General features: G+C 37.0%; 2 protein-coding genes across 5 annotated transcripts; one reads left to right on the top strand and one right to left on the bottom strand.

Moving 5' to 3' along the window:
- Window positions 1-951: 951 nt before the first annotated feature.
- Window positions 952-12,652, bottom strand: dnase2b (deoxyribonuclease II beta). Of its 4 annotated transcripts, none has more exons than XM_088077707.1 (7): window positions 12,233-12,652; window positions 7,176-7,227; window positions 6,781-6,955; window positions 5,025-5,103; window positions 4,461-4,622; window positions 3,307-3,504; window positions 952-2,186 (listed from the first exon to the last, which is right to left on the bottom strand). In XM_088077707.1, the coding sequence occupies exons 1-7, from the start codon at window positions 12,513-12,515 to the stop codon at window positions 1,852-1,854; spliced, it is 1,284 nt and encodes a 427-aa protein (XP_087933833.1). In that variant the 5' UTR covers window positions 12,516-12,652; the 3' UTR covers window positions 952-1,851. The 4 variants fall into 4 exon arrangements, with proteins under 4 accessions (XP_087933833.1, XP_087933834.1, XP_087933835.1 ...); XM_088077708.1 differs by lacking the exon at window positions 12,233-12,652 and adding an exon at window positions 7,609-7,701; XM_088077709.1 differs by lacking the exon at window positions 7,176-7,227.
- uox (urate oxidase) lies at window positions 9,620-16,583 on the top strand. Its single transcript, XM_042516276.2, has 8 exons — window positions 9,620-9,725; window positions 10,765-10,977; window positions 13,060-13,176; window positions 14,097-14,175; window positions 15,417-15,603; window positions 15,743-15,866; window positions 16,138-16,221; window positions 16,307-16,583. Exons 1-8 carry the CDS (start codon window positions 9,705-9,707, stop codon window positions 16,379-16,381), a joined length of 900 nt encoding a protein of 299 aa, XP_042372210.2. The 5' UTR covers window positions 9,620-9,704; the 3' UTR covers window positions 16,382-16,583.

The following is a 16,583-nucleotide window of genomic DNA, read 5'->3' as shown; positions in this document are numbered from 1 at the left end:
TCAGTTTTTTTAGGTGGTGTATCTCCAAAGAAATGAAACTCAGAATTCGAATTGCTTTCACTACTTACTTGCACTTCTACTTTCAATGCTTAAGTACATTGAATGTTATTAAATTACTATTAATACTTTAATATCAGATACTTTAAGACTTTCATTGAAGTAATATTATAATAGGTGACTTTAACTTCTACCAGATTTTCCAGTAAGATTCATTCATCCTTTATTTAAATCTAAATCTAAATTAAGAATATGACATGAGTGAAGAAAACTCCACAAATAAGTTGAGGAGTATTGAAAACATGAACTGGTCTTCACACTGTGACACAATTCTTGATTTGTTTAAGGGAAATAAGAATTTAGGATGCAATAAAGGGCTACATGTAAAGCATAGTATTCACAGTTGCATAATGTACAATGAGAAAAATACACCACTGACCACAAGGTGACACTGTTTACCCAAAACACGTCATACTGAAGTTATTCACCAGGTGTATCTTCTCAACAAGGCAACACTTACCCATGATGATGTTGATGGGCCCGTCTCCACCTGCATAAAATACAAGAAAACATTTAAAAGTTAGAAATTACCAGCACACCACAGCTTGATTTGCAGTTGGCTACTGGGCAGGTCCACTGGGGAAGTTGGAGGTCATGAGACCTGCTGAAAGGAAGGTCTTAGGTGGCAAAAAGAAAGGGGCCTTTCACCTGAAGTGACAATCCTTCACTTTCCCAAGCTTTATCCAGTTGTGGATCGTTTAAACTGGAGACATATTTAGAATCAGCAGTATAATTTATATCCGCAGTTCCTCAAAATAATTAAATAAATAAATAAAAATGTATAAAACGTAAGGAGATAAAAGTTCTTATAATTACATAAACACAAGCAAATTAAGAATGAAGATGAAAATTACACACCTTACCTAAATGTGAGCCAGGTCTGACACTGAAACACTTATTTCTTGCATATCCATTTATTTAAAAGATGGGTACATAAAATAGACTACTGACAACTTTGGGGTCCTGACCCCCATTACTGGTCACCAAAGCTTTGAGGGAAATCAAAGCCTTCTTGATTTTTAAGGGTGTAAAAAAAAAACTTATTTACAGCAAGCCTGTATCTTAGCATTTCATATATTTCTGTGTCTAAAACTGAATAAAATTGTTATTTCAAAGTTTAGGTTATTATTCAAGACATAAACTTCATGAAAAAATCTCACAGGATAAGGGCACAGTAAAGACCAGAACAAAAGCTACACCACTATTACTACTACTACTACAAATGAAAAGTGTATATGACTGTTAAAAAATATGGCAAAACATGAAAACATCAGGAAAACTCATTTCTGACGCAATATTCACTGAAAAATAATCTGCTCAAAATTCATCCAAACTGCTTGTTTTACACAAAGTTGCTGCAGTTTTTGTGCTGACTATTAAGGTTAAATGTACAGTTTATAATTTATTCTGTGCTGTTATTGTTATGCTTTCAGTATAACAAGAAATATCAATTCAGTATCCAGGGGTTGCCAGTTCATCCAATTAACTTAGTATAAAAAAAGAAAAAAAAAGACAAAGAAAAGGAGAACCGTTTTCATACAAGATACAAATTCACACAGCTGGTAAAATAAAACCATATATTCTTCCAGTCAGTAGATTATCAAAGGCTTGACATGTTACTACCAATGAAACTGATAGCTAATTTGAAACGTTTGTGGTCCGATGGTTGCATGCCAGCAGCTTTAACTCTAACAGGATCCACCTATACATTTAATCTCGTAACTTTCAAACAGATTTAAACCATGCCGTGTGAGACTAATCCAGTCCCCTTCATCCAATCGTTCGCTCTCTCGCTCAGCAGCCAATGTACCATTCCACCACCTGTCTGAAGGCCTTATAAATCAAGGGGTTGAAGGTGCAGAGCAGCCCCCCACCACGCCACATTTGGGCCTTCTCCCTGTTCAGATCCCCCACGCAGGTGACCTGGTCCTCGTAGGCTCGCGACACGCACCACTTTGAGTGGTCGTTGTAGGACTGGAACCGGACTGATCCAGGAAGCCGAATTCTCTTGATGTTCATGGTGTGTTTGCGCAGGGAGCAGTTGGAGAGCAGCTCGTGACCTTTTGTCTGCCAGGACTCCACCAGCAGGTCGGCATCCAGATCCTGAGCCACCCAGCCCGTGTAGATGTCTAAATGAGAGCACAATAGGGGTTTAGTTCAGCTGCATTATGAAGAAGAATAACATTTAAAAAAAACAACACAGCAAATATAGGTACACTCACTTATTCAAAAGCACAAGAATAGGTTAAATGTTTTATTAATAATATTCCAACAGTTTTGTTATTTATGTTGCTTATTGGCCCCCTCACTGGTAATTTAGTAAAGACTGACTCAAAAAGTCTTGGTGTCCTGTCTGAGCAACATCTGAACTTCAAATCCCGTATTACAAAACTTTTTCAGTCCTGTTTCGTTTGGATAAGTAATATTGCAAATGTCAAACCAATACTATCAGCAAAAAACTTAGGGCTTATGGTGCATACTTTAATCCTTTCCTGTTTAGCCTTGCATGTTTATGTGTAGATTTTATTTGAATGTGAACCGCTTTGTAACTGTGTGTTTTAGAATGTGCTATATATAAATAAAATGTTATCATTTATTATTATTATTATTATTATTATTATTATTAGCTGCATAAGAGTATATCTAGAGACTTCTTGGAAACAACTGGGAAATATTTTTTAATAAATGAACATTTAAAAGATCTGTAATTAGGCTTTAATGAGTCTGGGGATTCATATTTTAAATGAGCTCTGTAATGTTTTACGCACAAATATAACCTTCATGTTCAGGGCTCATAATCTTTACAGAATATTTTACTCTCTCAAAATACAAGACAAAACAGGGGTGTTTAAAAAGCCTATGAATGACACAACCTGTGTCCAGGTAAAGGCTAAGAAATGTAATGAGGATGGTGAGTGCTCGTAGGGTAACAGAGGTAAAAAACAGAGGGTACTTTTGAAGGCCTTAGGTGGGGCGTGTTCAAACGGTTCTGAGATGATAGCGTGTCTGCACCTGATAATGAATGACTGTAGCAGACATGTGAAATATGCAGACAAGACAGTAACAGATAGAAGTTTTGGTTAACTTGTTAAGTTGTGTAAAAATGAACGGCTGCAGTTTTGCTGTGATACTTTCTGTGAAATTTTGTTTCAGTAAATTTATAGATATTTTTTGCACAGCACCAAAGGAGCAAATAAACATCGAAAAAGCTAAATATAAATAACCAATGGCACACAAGGGATACATTACCATCCACAAAGCTTTCAGATTTGACAAAACTGACAATCTTGTCCCCTCGGATTGAGAAAAGTTGCTCCACACTCTTATCTGAGGCCAGCGGTAGTTTGGAGCCTTCACACAGCTGAACCAGCTGCGGCAGGTCGGCCAAGAATGCAGCCGGTACAGAGCAGTTATAGAAACGTGGGTAAAGGTACACCATCTGTTTTGCTGGAGGAGGAGAGTGTATCACAGAGAGGAGAGAAATAAGAGATGATGTATGTTAGAAAAATAAAAAGTGCACTATGGGAAGTTTCTGGTGGAAGATTGACAGCCTGAAAACAGAGAGCTGGTTTAAAAATGCTTATACTTTACCTAATAGGTATGAACAGAGTCATTGTTTTGCTTGTATACAATATAAAACTAATATCAACTTTATTGGGTATATTGGGTATATCTAATTGTGTCTACAATCTCTGATACATGGATGTTCCTCAGTGAGATCAGAGCTACATCCACTCTTTCCATGTTTATTTATTGTCCAGGCATGCATACTTTTTATTTTACAGTATTTAAATGCTTTATGTATTTTAGAGTTTCCCATACCAATTCAATGCTTTAGAGGGCCCACTGGTAGGGAGGCTGCAGAGATCTGTCTCATTGTTAAAGGAATAGTTTGGATTTTTCAAAAGTGAGGTTGTATGGTGCACCAGCAGCTCTCGTAATGGTATTTCGTTTCATTCTTTGTAAACAAATACTCTGAGAAATTACAATAAAACAAATCTTCAATCTAACATTGATAAATAAAATCATAAAAACGACATGTACTCCTTCTCCCTCATCAGCAGTCTAACCATTTGTATAATTTTTCTTTTTAAAGTTTAACTGCTGGATATAAGATGTCTCCCACTTTACTGTCTATTTTCAAGTTGCTGCAGATTTCAAACTTGACTACAATGTTTTAAAGGGGGCTGGGGGGCTTAAAAACAATTTCCAGGGTTCATTATATGACAGGAGACCCTTTAAACATTACCTGACAAACATTTGGCATGTACTGGGGGCCCTCACATATGGCCTTGACACTGTGTTAACGTTTTTGGCAGATAGAGAATTTTTTTAGTTGAGGTCCTGGATGTGCACAGAGCTGGATTAAGTCCAGCGCTGTTGCATCATGAGTGTTCACTCACCTATTTGGAGCAACTGATCATAACGGTAGGTCACGCAGAAAGCAGTCTGGCCATACACTTTGCCAGAGGAGGGGTAATGGTAGCCTCTCTCAGGGAACGAGGGGAAATGGGGAATGCTGTGCGAAAGCCAGAAACCTTGAGAGAGGTCAAAGAGCAGCGCCCCTGCAGAATTCACACAAACAATGCTCAATGCACGTACAAAAACTCATGCATGTAAACCAGCATGAATCCTTGCAAAACATTTCCATCAAAGTCATCTCAGGGAAAAGTCAACATCAGTTATCAGACGGATGCTCTTTGCCCGTTTCCTCCCCCCTGACACCAAAAACCATATTGATCTGTTCTTTTTTGCAAAATCATAGCATTGCATAACAGCCTGGAAACACAACGGTCATAAATTATTATCAACATAAAATAGTACACAGCTTTTAGATACAATCATGATTCATCACATACTGAAATCAAAGCAAGTCCTCAAAATTAAAGAAAAAAATTATAAATAAAAATAAATAAATAAAATTTTAGAATTAGAATTTAGAAATAAATTTTCATTCTGCACAATACCTTTAGTGTGTCCGTATCCCTGTTTGTAATCCAGGATCGGTGGTGCATCATTGTAGAGGGCGTAGACTGAACTGTTAGACTGAGGGATATACTTGTTTTATGAGTACAGTACATTTGGGGATGTCAATTTTTTCCAGTAATTTTGTATATGCAATATCTGTTACTATCTAAAAGGAATAGTTCAATCAATTTGAGAAAGTTTTTTTCCTTTCTTGTTAAGAGTAGATGAGAAGATCAAAATCTCATATATGTCAGTTAAGATGCAACCTACACTTTTATTTAGTTATTTTAATTACTTCAGTCAAGTTACTAATTTATGTTGTTACAGAATACTGTGAAAAGTTGCAGGCGGACCAGAGAACATTGCTAAAAAAGAAAGCAGGGTTACAAATATAAGGCTACAGCCAGCAGACGGTCATCTGAGCCCAGCATAGTAAATATGCAGGTGCAGCACAGTAAGCAACTGGTAAGCTTAGCCTAGTATAAAGACTGGAAACAGGGGGGTGTCTGTCTCTGACCAAAGGTAACGGGTCCCTGTTATTAGTCCACTGGTTTCCTGGCAAACTCACAGGGATGACGAGATTTCGGAAGTTGCAGATTCTGGCCAAAAAATAGTTTGGAAAATACTGTTGCACATATCCACATATAAGAACTGTGCAAGGCAGATGCTAGACAAAAAGAACAGCAGTAAACAACATCAAAAAAGTCAGCACACCGTAGCGCCCTTATATGCAGTTTATTGACATATCCACAAGTGAAGTTTTGAGCTTCCACTCTTCTTCAGACTTAAAATAGTTTGGCCACACATTTGACACGTATCAAATGATGCTTCTATGACGCACTGCAGACATCAGATTTGAAAAGTCAGCATCACAGAATCACCTGTAATTTTGGAGAAGGTCACCATTTAGGCAAAATGTTTGTATATTGCAGATACTCCTATTGATTTTCTTTATTTTACTATTTAAATGGCATATATTTAACTCAAACACCACATTAATCAGCAGTATTTTGGCAAAAGGTGGCTGTTTATATGTAGGCATAGATAGTGTATTTTTCTTTTTAAATATTTTAGCTTTCTCCAAACAAGTGTTGAAGCTGCACAAAAACCACTTTTGGTCACTGGGACCTCATTTGATGATCCAAAATAGTAAAAAGGCCAAAGTAGAGGGCATCAAAGCGTTTTGACATTTATTTTAAAGCTTTGAGTGCGTCCTCAACCATTTGAAATAATAGGTGTAGTTTAAAACCTGCACGTTGGACACTCTCAGTGTATCTGGGCCTTTACATTTCAGTTTTTGTATGGGTTAAACTCATGGTACTCATTAATGCGTACATTAGGTACTTTTGAACAGAGCCAGGCCAGTTATTTGCCTCTGTTTCCAGTCTTTGTGCTGATTTAAGCTAATCAGCTGCTCTCTGGGCTGTAGCTTTATATTTGCCATACACATGCGAGAGGTGGATTTATCTTCTCATTTAACTCTCAGCAAGAAAGTGAACAAGAAGACTTTCAACACTGAAAATTGCCATTACATGCAACACAAAGTAAACGGTGTGACAAAGGACTGTTATTTACGTCGTCTTGCTGAGGAAGTTTTTAATGTCCAGCCTGAGCGCAGCTCCCCAAAGGACACAAAAGTGTGTCTACTCAGCAAGCTCATCAGCTGTGTTAGGTATGATTAAAGCCACAAAGGTCTCTAACCTCCCGTACACAAGAATGAGTGAAACTACTTTAAGAAAAGGGGCAAAATCTCACCTCGTAGGCCTTTCCCATGTAAAGCTGGTTCAGTGTGTTCGCCATGGCCCCCTGACTGGTGTTAACCATGAATTTACTCATCTGCCAGCTCCCTATTGAGGAGTCCATGTACATGTAGTCCACCCCACTGCCAACCTCGCCAATCTTATAATTGGGCAGTTTGTAGATGATGAACCTGCAGTGGAAGGAGAAAGAAACTTTTTATTTAGTATTAACAAAAAAAGACATTTTTTTAAAATAATTTTTGAATAGATTTTATATTTATTCCATGCCAAAATTTATTAGAACATTGTGCCAACAATATGTGCCTACTCTCCAAATGACACAGGAAATTTCAAGTAACATTACATGAAACTTTTGAGTTGTCTCTGCTGCAAGGTATAATAGCAACTCACCAATCAATAGGCTCACCAGCTTCATTTTTACAGGAAATGTCAGCACTACACACTGCGCAACACAGAAATATGATTAGAATCTGTAAGCAGAAACTGAGGACTGGGTCCATGCTGAAGTGCAGGCGAAGTGAAAAAAAAAAGGTTATTTTAAATCTTTTGTCGAGTTGTGTGCTTCACGGTTGAGTGAATACAGGACAGCTGCCTGTATATGCAAAACAGGAAGTCATAAGATGCGGTCACATGACGAGGGAATATTGAAGGGAAAGTGAGAGGTTACAGGGGCAGTATTATATTGAATGTTTGGGTGCTTTTACCAGCTTTTAATCTGTGTAAATACACTGAGTCTACATTATGTAACTTTGCTTATACAAGTGATAGGCTTCGTGTTTTTCAACACTGTTCTTGACATTAAAAGTGATGAAACTGTTCGCACCTGGAAGCTTCTCAGTGCAACCACAGTCATCTTTTATTAGCAATGAGGCCGCTGATTGCTGAACTGAGAACCATCTGGGCAAACTCTTTCACACTGTAAGAAAGAAGTGAAATCAAACATTTTCATTTAACTTTAAAAAAAGTTAACCATTAAAACTTCAACACCCTCATCACAAAGTACCAGTGCCTTAGCTGGTCTCTTTCGCTCCTCCATTGTACTGTTTGATCATTTACCTCCTGGGAAAGAGTGCAGAGTCAAATCCATTTATAAATAACATGTAAAAATTTATAACTGACCGATCCATGCCTGCTTGATAAGACAAACATTTGTAAAGGCAAGCTTGATGTTTATCAGAAGGTGAAAAAAATACTAAATACATATTTATCACTTACAACTGCAGAACTGATGGCTTATTAGTTGACAAACTCACATTTACTTATAATTTAACATTGAACATTTACAGACACAAAAAACAAAATGGGGAAAACAGTCTGTATTTATGACAGAATGGGAACCTCCAAACTTCTGTCCAAGTTTTTACTGTAAATGTTGAACATACACCAACAGCAGTAAAATAATTTTCTGCATGATTCATGAGAGCAGCAAATGCTCTCACTTAATGAAGGATACACAGGGCAGATAAATTAGAGGGGATCTGTGTGAAAAGAAATTATAAAATCAAATATGTATGGATCAAAATCCCTATATTCTTTTTCAAGAGATCATTAACCTACTAAATAAGTGGCCCACCACTGGCATATTTACAGCTAAAAATGATACACAACAGAAAGTCAGTGCAACCAGGAAATGAAATGAAATGGATGGATGGACCTGCACTTATATAATGCTTTTGATCGCTCGTTTGATCGCTCAAAGTGCTTTCACACTACGAGTCACATTCACCCCTTCACATTCACATACATAAACTGCTGGCTGACATTACTCTGTAAGGTGCCTTCTACTATTTACTTTTTAACCATTAATGCACAATAACACACCAATGGAACAGCCACTGGGAATAATTTGGGATTCAGTATGTTGCCCAAAGATACTTTGACATGCAGACTGAAGGGGCCATGAACCAAACCACCAACCCTTAGATTAACAGATGACCCGCACAACCTCAGCTTCCCCAGTAAAACAATGCGGTCTCATCATCATATATATCCATGATCTGTAACTGCTTAACCGGTGTCCCATGCCATGGTACACTGAGGACAGGTCACCGGACAATCACTGTAATGACACACAGAGACAGAAAACTATCCATACTCACATTAACTGTCAGCAATTCCGAGTAAACATTAATCTAACCTGTGCTCGGAGAAAACCCACACTAACACAGGAGGAGGGGCAAACTTTTCGCAGGACAAACACTCTTGCTGTGAGGAGGCAGTGCACATCTGCACAGCCCCAGCACTGTAATGTGCCAACAAACAGTAAACAAAACTCTGTCTAGAATTAATATTATGCATTAACATAGACATTAAACGAAGTGTACAACAAAATATGCTCAACTCCATTGTTTTGTCACAACCTGGCAACCCAAAAGTGATTTATAAGTTATCTCTGGGCCATTAATAAATAACATTTAATAAAGCTATTAGTAAATAATTACAAACCCTCTATAAGGGGGTCCCTTATAAAGACAGTGGTGCTAATATAAGGACAAGAATCACATTCATTGGGGTAAGTGCTGAGTAATAATGTCTTTGCCAGGTGTCTCAGCTCTTGACTCTCAAAGTATAACCTGACTGAGTGGAACTATGATGTTTTCCCCACCACAGGTCAGATAGTTCACTGATAAAACAACAGTTGGGTCGCAACACAACAAAAAGATCTGTTTCTATTTTATGCAATTTGGGTTCTCTCTGTGATCCTACATGCGCATGTTAAGCATGAAAAATTGAGTTGTTATGAACATTTACTTGTCTGAGAGTATAACAAGAAAAATGGGTTCATCAAATATGACTGTAGCCAAAGTGCAAAGGTAGCACCACCCTCACTACAAAATCCTCCTCCATCGGTAGAGATATCTGTTACTGAGGACAGGAACTGAGGGCAGACAGACAGGAGAAAAAGGAAAGGAAGAAATCATGGCATCCTCTTCAGATCAGGTAAGCATTCATTATATTATACAAAACATAAATAACAAAATGCATCTTTTAGAGGACACATTAAATGACTCAACAGTGGAGTTTCTAATTTTTGGGGTGAACGACCAGTGGGGCTAAGAATGGTCTGATGAACAAACCTGCGTTTTCGTCTCACAAAAATAAATAAAAACATCTAAATCATAAACTGAAACCCTAATGCTGTAAGCTTACAGTATACACCATATTTCTCTCAATGCAGATTGTTTAAAGAGTTCAAATTTATCTTGAATAAATCCATCAAAATAAACCTGCAGATTTTCTCCTACATTAATCCCTATAAATTAATTCAAATTCAGTATTTTTTGTTGTGTATTTTTTTTATGTTACCACCAGCAGACTGGTTTTATGAAAACATTACAGGCACAAAGGAATGTTGAAATGTGGTGGAAAAAAACAAGCTGAGGCAACCATTCATGAACAAGTTTCACTCTAAACGAAGCGGCATGTTGATGGTATTACATGTGACACACTCATAGATAAATCATCAAACTCTCATAGCTTAAAATAAAAATCAGATTTATCTGTTAAAGGTAACAGATCAATCTAAATTATTAAAAGTGCTCTATTATCATGGCTCATGCAAATTGGCGAAAGACTACAAAATGACCCAAGACCAAGTTAAAAGAAAATAGATAAACTCGTCCGAATTCACATTGTTAGCGTTTTAATTAATGTTGTTTATGTTGGCTTTTTGATTGTTATGTATAATGCAATCCTTTATTCTTTAAAGAGGTTGTTTCTTAGCACTGTTAGGCAATGTCATTTTTATTAGTTCCCTGCCTACATTGTATCTACTGTATGTCATTCTACGAAAAAATAACAAAAACTACAAAATCTCAAAAAAAAGCAAGAAGATAAAAAGAATGCAAAACAGTAAGTACATCAAGTTAAGTTAATGCAAATTTAAATACCTGCAAATATATACCAATGGCACAAAACATCAGTTTACGTTATCTTCCAGAGTGCAACATGTCACTAATGTGTGCATCTGTGTGTGCAGAATGTGGAGTTTGTGCGAACAGGCTACGGCAAGAACACAGTGAAGGTGCTGGTCATCAGGCGACAGGGCAGTCAACACTACATCATCGAGCTAAAGGCCGATGTGGAGCTCACGCTCAAAACACGCAAGGACTATCTTACTGGGGACAACTCGGACATCATTCCCACCGACACCATGAAAAACACCGTCCATGCCCTGGCCAAGCTTAAGGGGGTAGGTGACCATCCTCGAGACCGTCCACTGCACTCCATCCACTTTCTACTCATCACAACAACTTCTGTCACTCCACCAACAACAATGTGTCTTCATAGAAAGCAACAGAGAGGAAATTAATATTTAAATGCAATGGAAATATTTTTTTCAGAGCAATTTACAAAAACAATTGATTCCTGAATCGATTCATGAAGATATTCTACCAAACCACTAAAAAACAGCTTAACGAGTTTAACATTGAACAAATACCGTTATATAGATTCTGCAATGAGGAGGAGTTGCATTTATTTGTCTATTATGTTGCAACTTCATGGACCAATATCCAAAACTGACCTCTAAAAGGCCTCTCAACATTTATTTTTAACTCAAACCTTTAGACATTACGTCAGGTTCTCTGGATGAAAACTGTCCGCAGAAAATGAATGCAATGATTCTATTGGGTAAAATATTTATATCTAAAGCTCACTAAAAAACGAATCTGAACTCAAGTTTTCAGAAGAATACATTGCAAGGCCAGTTTCTTTTGGAAATAAAATGCTACAAACCATTGAGTAGTATCAGAAAACAACATGAAAAAGGCTAAAAATGCTCTATTGAAGAGTGGGACAATATAAATCTTAAAACAATTTGCCTTTCATATGTATAATAAGTATCTAAATGTACTGGTATTGCCAATTTAATTATTTAAAGCATTTAGGGGATCCTTGTAATTTTATTTTGTCTTTTATTTGCACTTTTTCTGTGAGGTTATATTATGGGGGGGGTTATTAGCCTGTATTAAATAAAGGTGAGGAGAAAAAGAAGTAACGGAGGGCAGTTAAGAACAAAAGGGTAATGTTGTTGCCATAATTTTTCCTAATCGTGAATGTTAATCATATAGCCTACACGCTATCTCAATAAACTTTACCAGCCAAAAAAAAAGAGAAGAGAAAAAATCTTAGCGGGGTACATTCATTAATGTCAGGTAACATCTTATATGTTACAAGGTCCATAACAGTTCATTGGAAGCCAGCGGAGGGAGGCGTTACCAGAATTAGCATTTCTTTGAAAAAGCTGGATCAGAGAAATGGACATTCTACATCAAGTACAATCATACTATGTCAAACTTAACATAACGGTTTTAGTTTTATTAAGGAGAAAGAAGGAAGGAAGGAAGGCAGAAAAAAAGACAGAGAGAAAGAAAGAAAGAAAACCAAGACAGACAAAGAAAGAATGTGTTAGATTGCTCTGGGGCTGTTGCTGGCCTCTGACCTACCCGTGACCCAGGTTTGACGATAAAGGTCTTCTTCTTGCGTTTCCTGTGTAGCTCCTTGACGTAGTTCCGGAGCTGAGTGTAATCTGCGGGGAAGATCCAGGTCTTGGGTACGAAGCTGTACTCTTGAAGAACAAAAGAACGAATGAATGAAAGAACGAAAGAAAGAAAGAACGAAAGAAAGAAAGGAACAGATATAACACATTACACCATTACATGTGCACAATATACAAGTTACAATGGTGCAAATAGACCAATAAATGATATTAATAATAAAAGAGCACATTCTGCAGAACTGCAGTGTTTCTCGTTCATTGCCTGTATGGCAGAGGAATACAGGACTTCATATAAATGTTCAGACTGGTTATTTGGACCCTAAATCCAAGTGAGCAGCTCAAATTGTGAGTGTAAAGAATGTGAGAAAGTTCATCCAGATAGATACAACTACATGAATCTGCGGTGATTACAGATTGAACAAAACTAATGACAACACATATTAATTATACATCCCCTCATTGCGTTTTTTAAAAAGGTAAACTTCTCTGCACTGAATGCATTTCATGATTTAGATTAAGGATTTTAAAGGGATCCTCTTTTGTTAAACTGGGAGACTTCTAATGCGGTCATTATTTTACCTCACTATACCAACTCAGGTGACCTTTCCTTTGTCAACCCTCAGATAAAACACACACTGATCAAATAAAGTCAAAGGTTTACAAACCCTGTTGAAATGTTTGTCCTGTTACGACTCATTTCAGTCTGCACTTCCTCTCATGTCCTATTAATTCATGAGACTTTTTTGACTTTCTCTGCTATATGCATCTGTTCAGGTAAAGACCATCGAGCAGTTCTCCCTAGATATCTGTCATCATTTCCTGACCTCCTTTAACCATGTGCTGAGGGCCAAAGTTCACATGGAGGAGGCTCCATGGAGAAGGTTGGAGAAGGTAAAAAAACACCCGGTTCAGTGATCCTGGAAATAAAAGTTTGTCTTTTTGATGTTTGAAGATATTCTGCTGGTCACGATGTGAAAAGCACAAGTGGAACCAATGATATCAAAGACTACTTTAATTTTTTTAACCTCTTAACACTCACTGATGCGAATGTTTCCTGTCAGTGGTTCACATACAGGAATTGAAATTCAGCTATCATTAATATAATCAGTTACACTCACATGCTTCCTGTAACATGCCAAAACATTTGTCATAAACAGCCAAAAAGATGAAAAAAACATTGCAGTTCATCTCATCTCAATACAGAGTGCCCCAGGAATGAGGTTTTCTTGTCAAAAAGCCCATGGGATATTTCCATTGGATTTTTGATCATTGTAGAAAATAAACTCTGTGGTGAACAAACGTTTATAATACTTTTTTTGGCACAAATGAACACCACTTTCAGGATTTTTTAAGCCTAAATGTAATCATCAGAAGTAAAAAGCTAACAAATGACACGTCAGCACCACTATAAGGTTGTAAAGCCGTGTTCAGAGCGGTTCGGCCTGATGACAATCTGTATTCTCATTTGACCATGTGTTAGCAACTGCTTTTTTTAAGACGCAGAGATGCTTTTAAGTTTGACTGACGTATTTTATAAAGTAGAACAAAACATGTAAGACTCTTAAGCTTGTGTTATCTAAGGCTTCTAACCAAAAAAACATTAAAAAACAAAAAAAAGATACTGACGTTAAGACAAAGGAGCCAGAGGTACGGAAATGCTAACAGCTTTCTAGGACTTATTACAGGGGTACTCCATAAGCAGTGTGTACTTTATTCAAACTACTTTCAGCACCATAAATCAAGTACATCTCAACTTGTTCAATTATGTAAAATATCCCTCATCAAACACCCATTTTGCCTTTTTTTCTCAGAATGGGGTAGAGCATGCTCATGCATTTATCTTCAGCCCAGAAGCTTTTCACTTCTGTGATGTTGAGCAGAACCTGAATGGTAAGCACAACCAACCTCACACTTCCAATAGTTCATCTGCATTTGCATAAACCAAGATTGCACTTAAAGTAGATTTACATTTTGAGCAAAGCACATACCTCTGAGATCTGTTGGTGTTTTCCTGAAGCAGCCTCACTAGCTCAGAAGTTTTGAGAAAAATAAGGTATAATACAATAATACAATAATTGGATGTCCAGGTTTCATCTTTTTCAGTAGCGAAATGTAACTAGGAAAACAAGTACTGTACTCAAGAACAAATTTGAGGTATTTGTACTTGAGTTTTGTTTTTTCATATCACTTAATACTTTTACTCCACTACAATTTAAAGGAAAATATTGTACTTTTTTATTTCATTATATTTACCTGAACGCTCTAGTTACTTTACAGATGAAGATTTTTGCATAAAAACGCAAGAGTTTATAAAAATATGTTTTATTACAAATTAAATTACCAAACAGTTTGTTTAAGTGCAGCTATAAAAATTACCTGATTAATCAATCAGTCATTTGTAATATACCGAATTACCAACTGTTTTGATAAACAAGTCTTTTTCTATCTCTCTTTATGTTTCAAACTATTTTGAGCTTTGTTGATGTTTTTTGGGTCTAAAAAAATGAATAAATAATTTAATTATGTGGTGTTTCTTGTATTATTTTTTCTCTTTAATAAATTTTAAGTTTTGTGGGTGTTTTTTCCTTTTTGTTAAATAATTCTGAGTTTTTGGGGTGCTTGTTTTTAAAAAATAATTTTGAAGGCTTTTTTTGATTTGATTTTTAATTTTGGGGTGTTTTAAGTGATAGATTTTTATGTGCTGTATACTTTATGTTATACTTTAATTACTTTTTTCCTGAATCTACTAACTTTTACTTTCAATTTTTCAATGCAGAACCTTTACTTGTAACAGAGTATCTTTATAGTGTGGTATTAGTATTTTTATTTAAGTTAAGGATCTGACTACTTCCTCCACCACTGATCTTTGTCCAGTTTTAACTCTAGAGTCTTGTTGATCAAATCATTTGTGGTTTGAAGGCGGTGCAAATATTATAAACTGAGAGATCTAAAATTATAGCCAAGCCCTGGTGCGTACCACTAATGCTGCTGCTGAGCGGTTTGTGACACGCTCAGTTTTAGATTTTAGAGTGTCCACTGTGAGGCCTGTTGTCACATGATGTGTGCCCATTTGTGCTACTGTGCAAAATGTTTCTTTATTTTTCTGATTACTCACCGACTCTGTGCCCCAGGCATCCCTGTGGTTCACAGTGGGTTACAGAACATGAAGGTGCTGAAAACCACCAAGTCTGGTTTTGAGGGTTTCCTCCGAGACCGTTTCACAACTCTGCAAGAGACCAAGGACAGGTGTTTCTGCACCTCTGTCTATGCTAGGTGGCTCTACAACAATATTCAGGATGTCGACTTTAATGCTGCATGGTAATTATCTACATTCACCAAACAACCTAGCTGCGGGTATCCATGCTGGAGTCTGTGACTTCATCTGCCAAAAAGGACAAATTACAAGTAAAATACATACTTTCTGCATCTAATGATCATCATATCATCGTCTTCATAGGAAGCGTGTGAAGGAGACAATCATTGAGAAATTTGCTGGCCCCTACGATCGTGGAGAGTTCTCACCCTCTGTGCAAAAGACCCTGTACGACACACAGGTCCTGGTCCTGGATAGAATTCCTCAGGTAGGTCCCTCTATAAGATTTTTAGCAAATCTAAAATCTGTTTTAGTCATAGTAAGAAAATACAGCTAAAATGTAACAGCACGTCTTCAGACCAAGTGATTACTTTCCATGTTAAAAGTCACTGCATGGTACAGAGGACTGAATGAATCCTGGAGGGCAAAGCACTGTTTGTGTAACAACCAATAAAAAATCTGAAGTTAAACATTACGCCACATGCACAGTTAGCTCGTTCAGACTAAAAACTCAGGGCTTGAAATATTCTGTCTTTTAGGTGGAGGAAATCGAGATGGTCATGCCCAACCAGCATTACTTCACCATAGACATGACAAGAATGGGCCTCACCAATAAAGACGAAGTAGGTTCTGTTTTTACAACTGATCTTTCAAGTTACTTAGTCATGGATTTATTTAGTTACTGACCTGTTTTTTTTCTCATCACAGGTTCTTCTTGCCTTGGATAACCCTTCAGGCAACATCACAGGGACAGTGCGCAGGAAACAGCGAGCCAGGCTGTGAAGACACCTACACATTCGGGAAATGCTGCTGCAATCTACACACCAATCTGAGCAAGCTACTGAACAAAAAAGTCAATATGATACAAAGTTCTGAGGAAAAATATTACCTTTTAAGTTCAAATTATCATTCAAGATTAAAGCTTTGACTGTTTAAGGAAGAAAAAAAAGAAAAGTAAAACACTATCAATAAATTCCTAAACTGA

The sequence above is a fragment of the Plectropomus leopardus genome, chromosome 5 (assembly GCF_026936395.1).
Source record: "Plectropomus leopardus strain MGB_pleo_1.0 chromosome 5, ASM2693639v1, whole genome shotgun sequence".
NCBI lineage: Eukaryota > Metazoa > Chordata > Actinopteri > Perciformes > Serranidae > Plectropomus > Plectropomus leopardus.
Note: the sequence above shows the minus strand (reverse complement) of the source record. Positions and strands in the feature narration are given on the sequence as shown.

Excerpts from the sequence above, each read along its gene's own strand:
- dnase2b (XM_088077707.1), bottom strand. The coding sequence starts at position 12,515 with ATGTGCTCTTTTATTATTAATATCATTTATTGGTCTATTTGCACCATT. Across the intron at positions 4,623-5,024 it reads GGGATACGGACACACTAAAG|GGGCGCTGCTCTTTGACCTC; the intron begins GTATTGTGCAGA and ends TGAATTCTGCAG. Across the intron at positions 3,505-4,460 it reads TGATCAGTTGCTCCAAATAG|CAAAACAGATGGTGTACCTT; the intron begins GTGAGTGAACAC and ends CTCCTCCTCCAG.
- uox (XM_042516276.2), top strand. The coding sequence starts at position 9,705 with ATGGCATCCTCTTCAGATCAG. Across the intron at positions 10,978-13,059 it reads CCCTGGCCAAGCTTAAGGGG|GTAAAGACCATCGAGCAGTT; the intron begins GTAGGTGACCAT and ends GCATCTGTTCAG. Across the intron at positions 15,604-15,742 it reads GTCGACTTTAATGCTGCATG|GAAGCGTGTGAAGGAGACAA; the intron begins GTAATTATCTAC and ends TCGTCTTCATAG.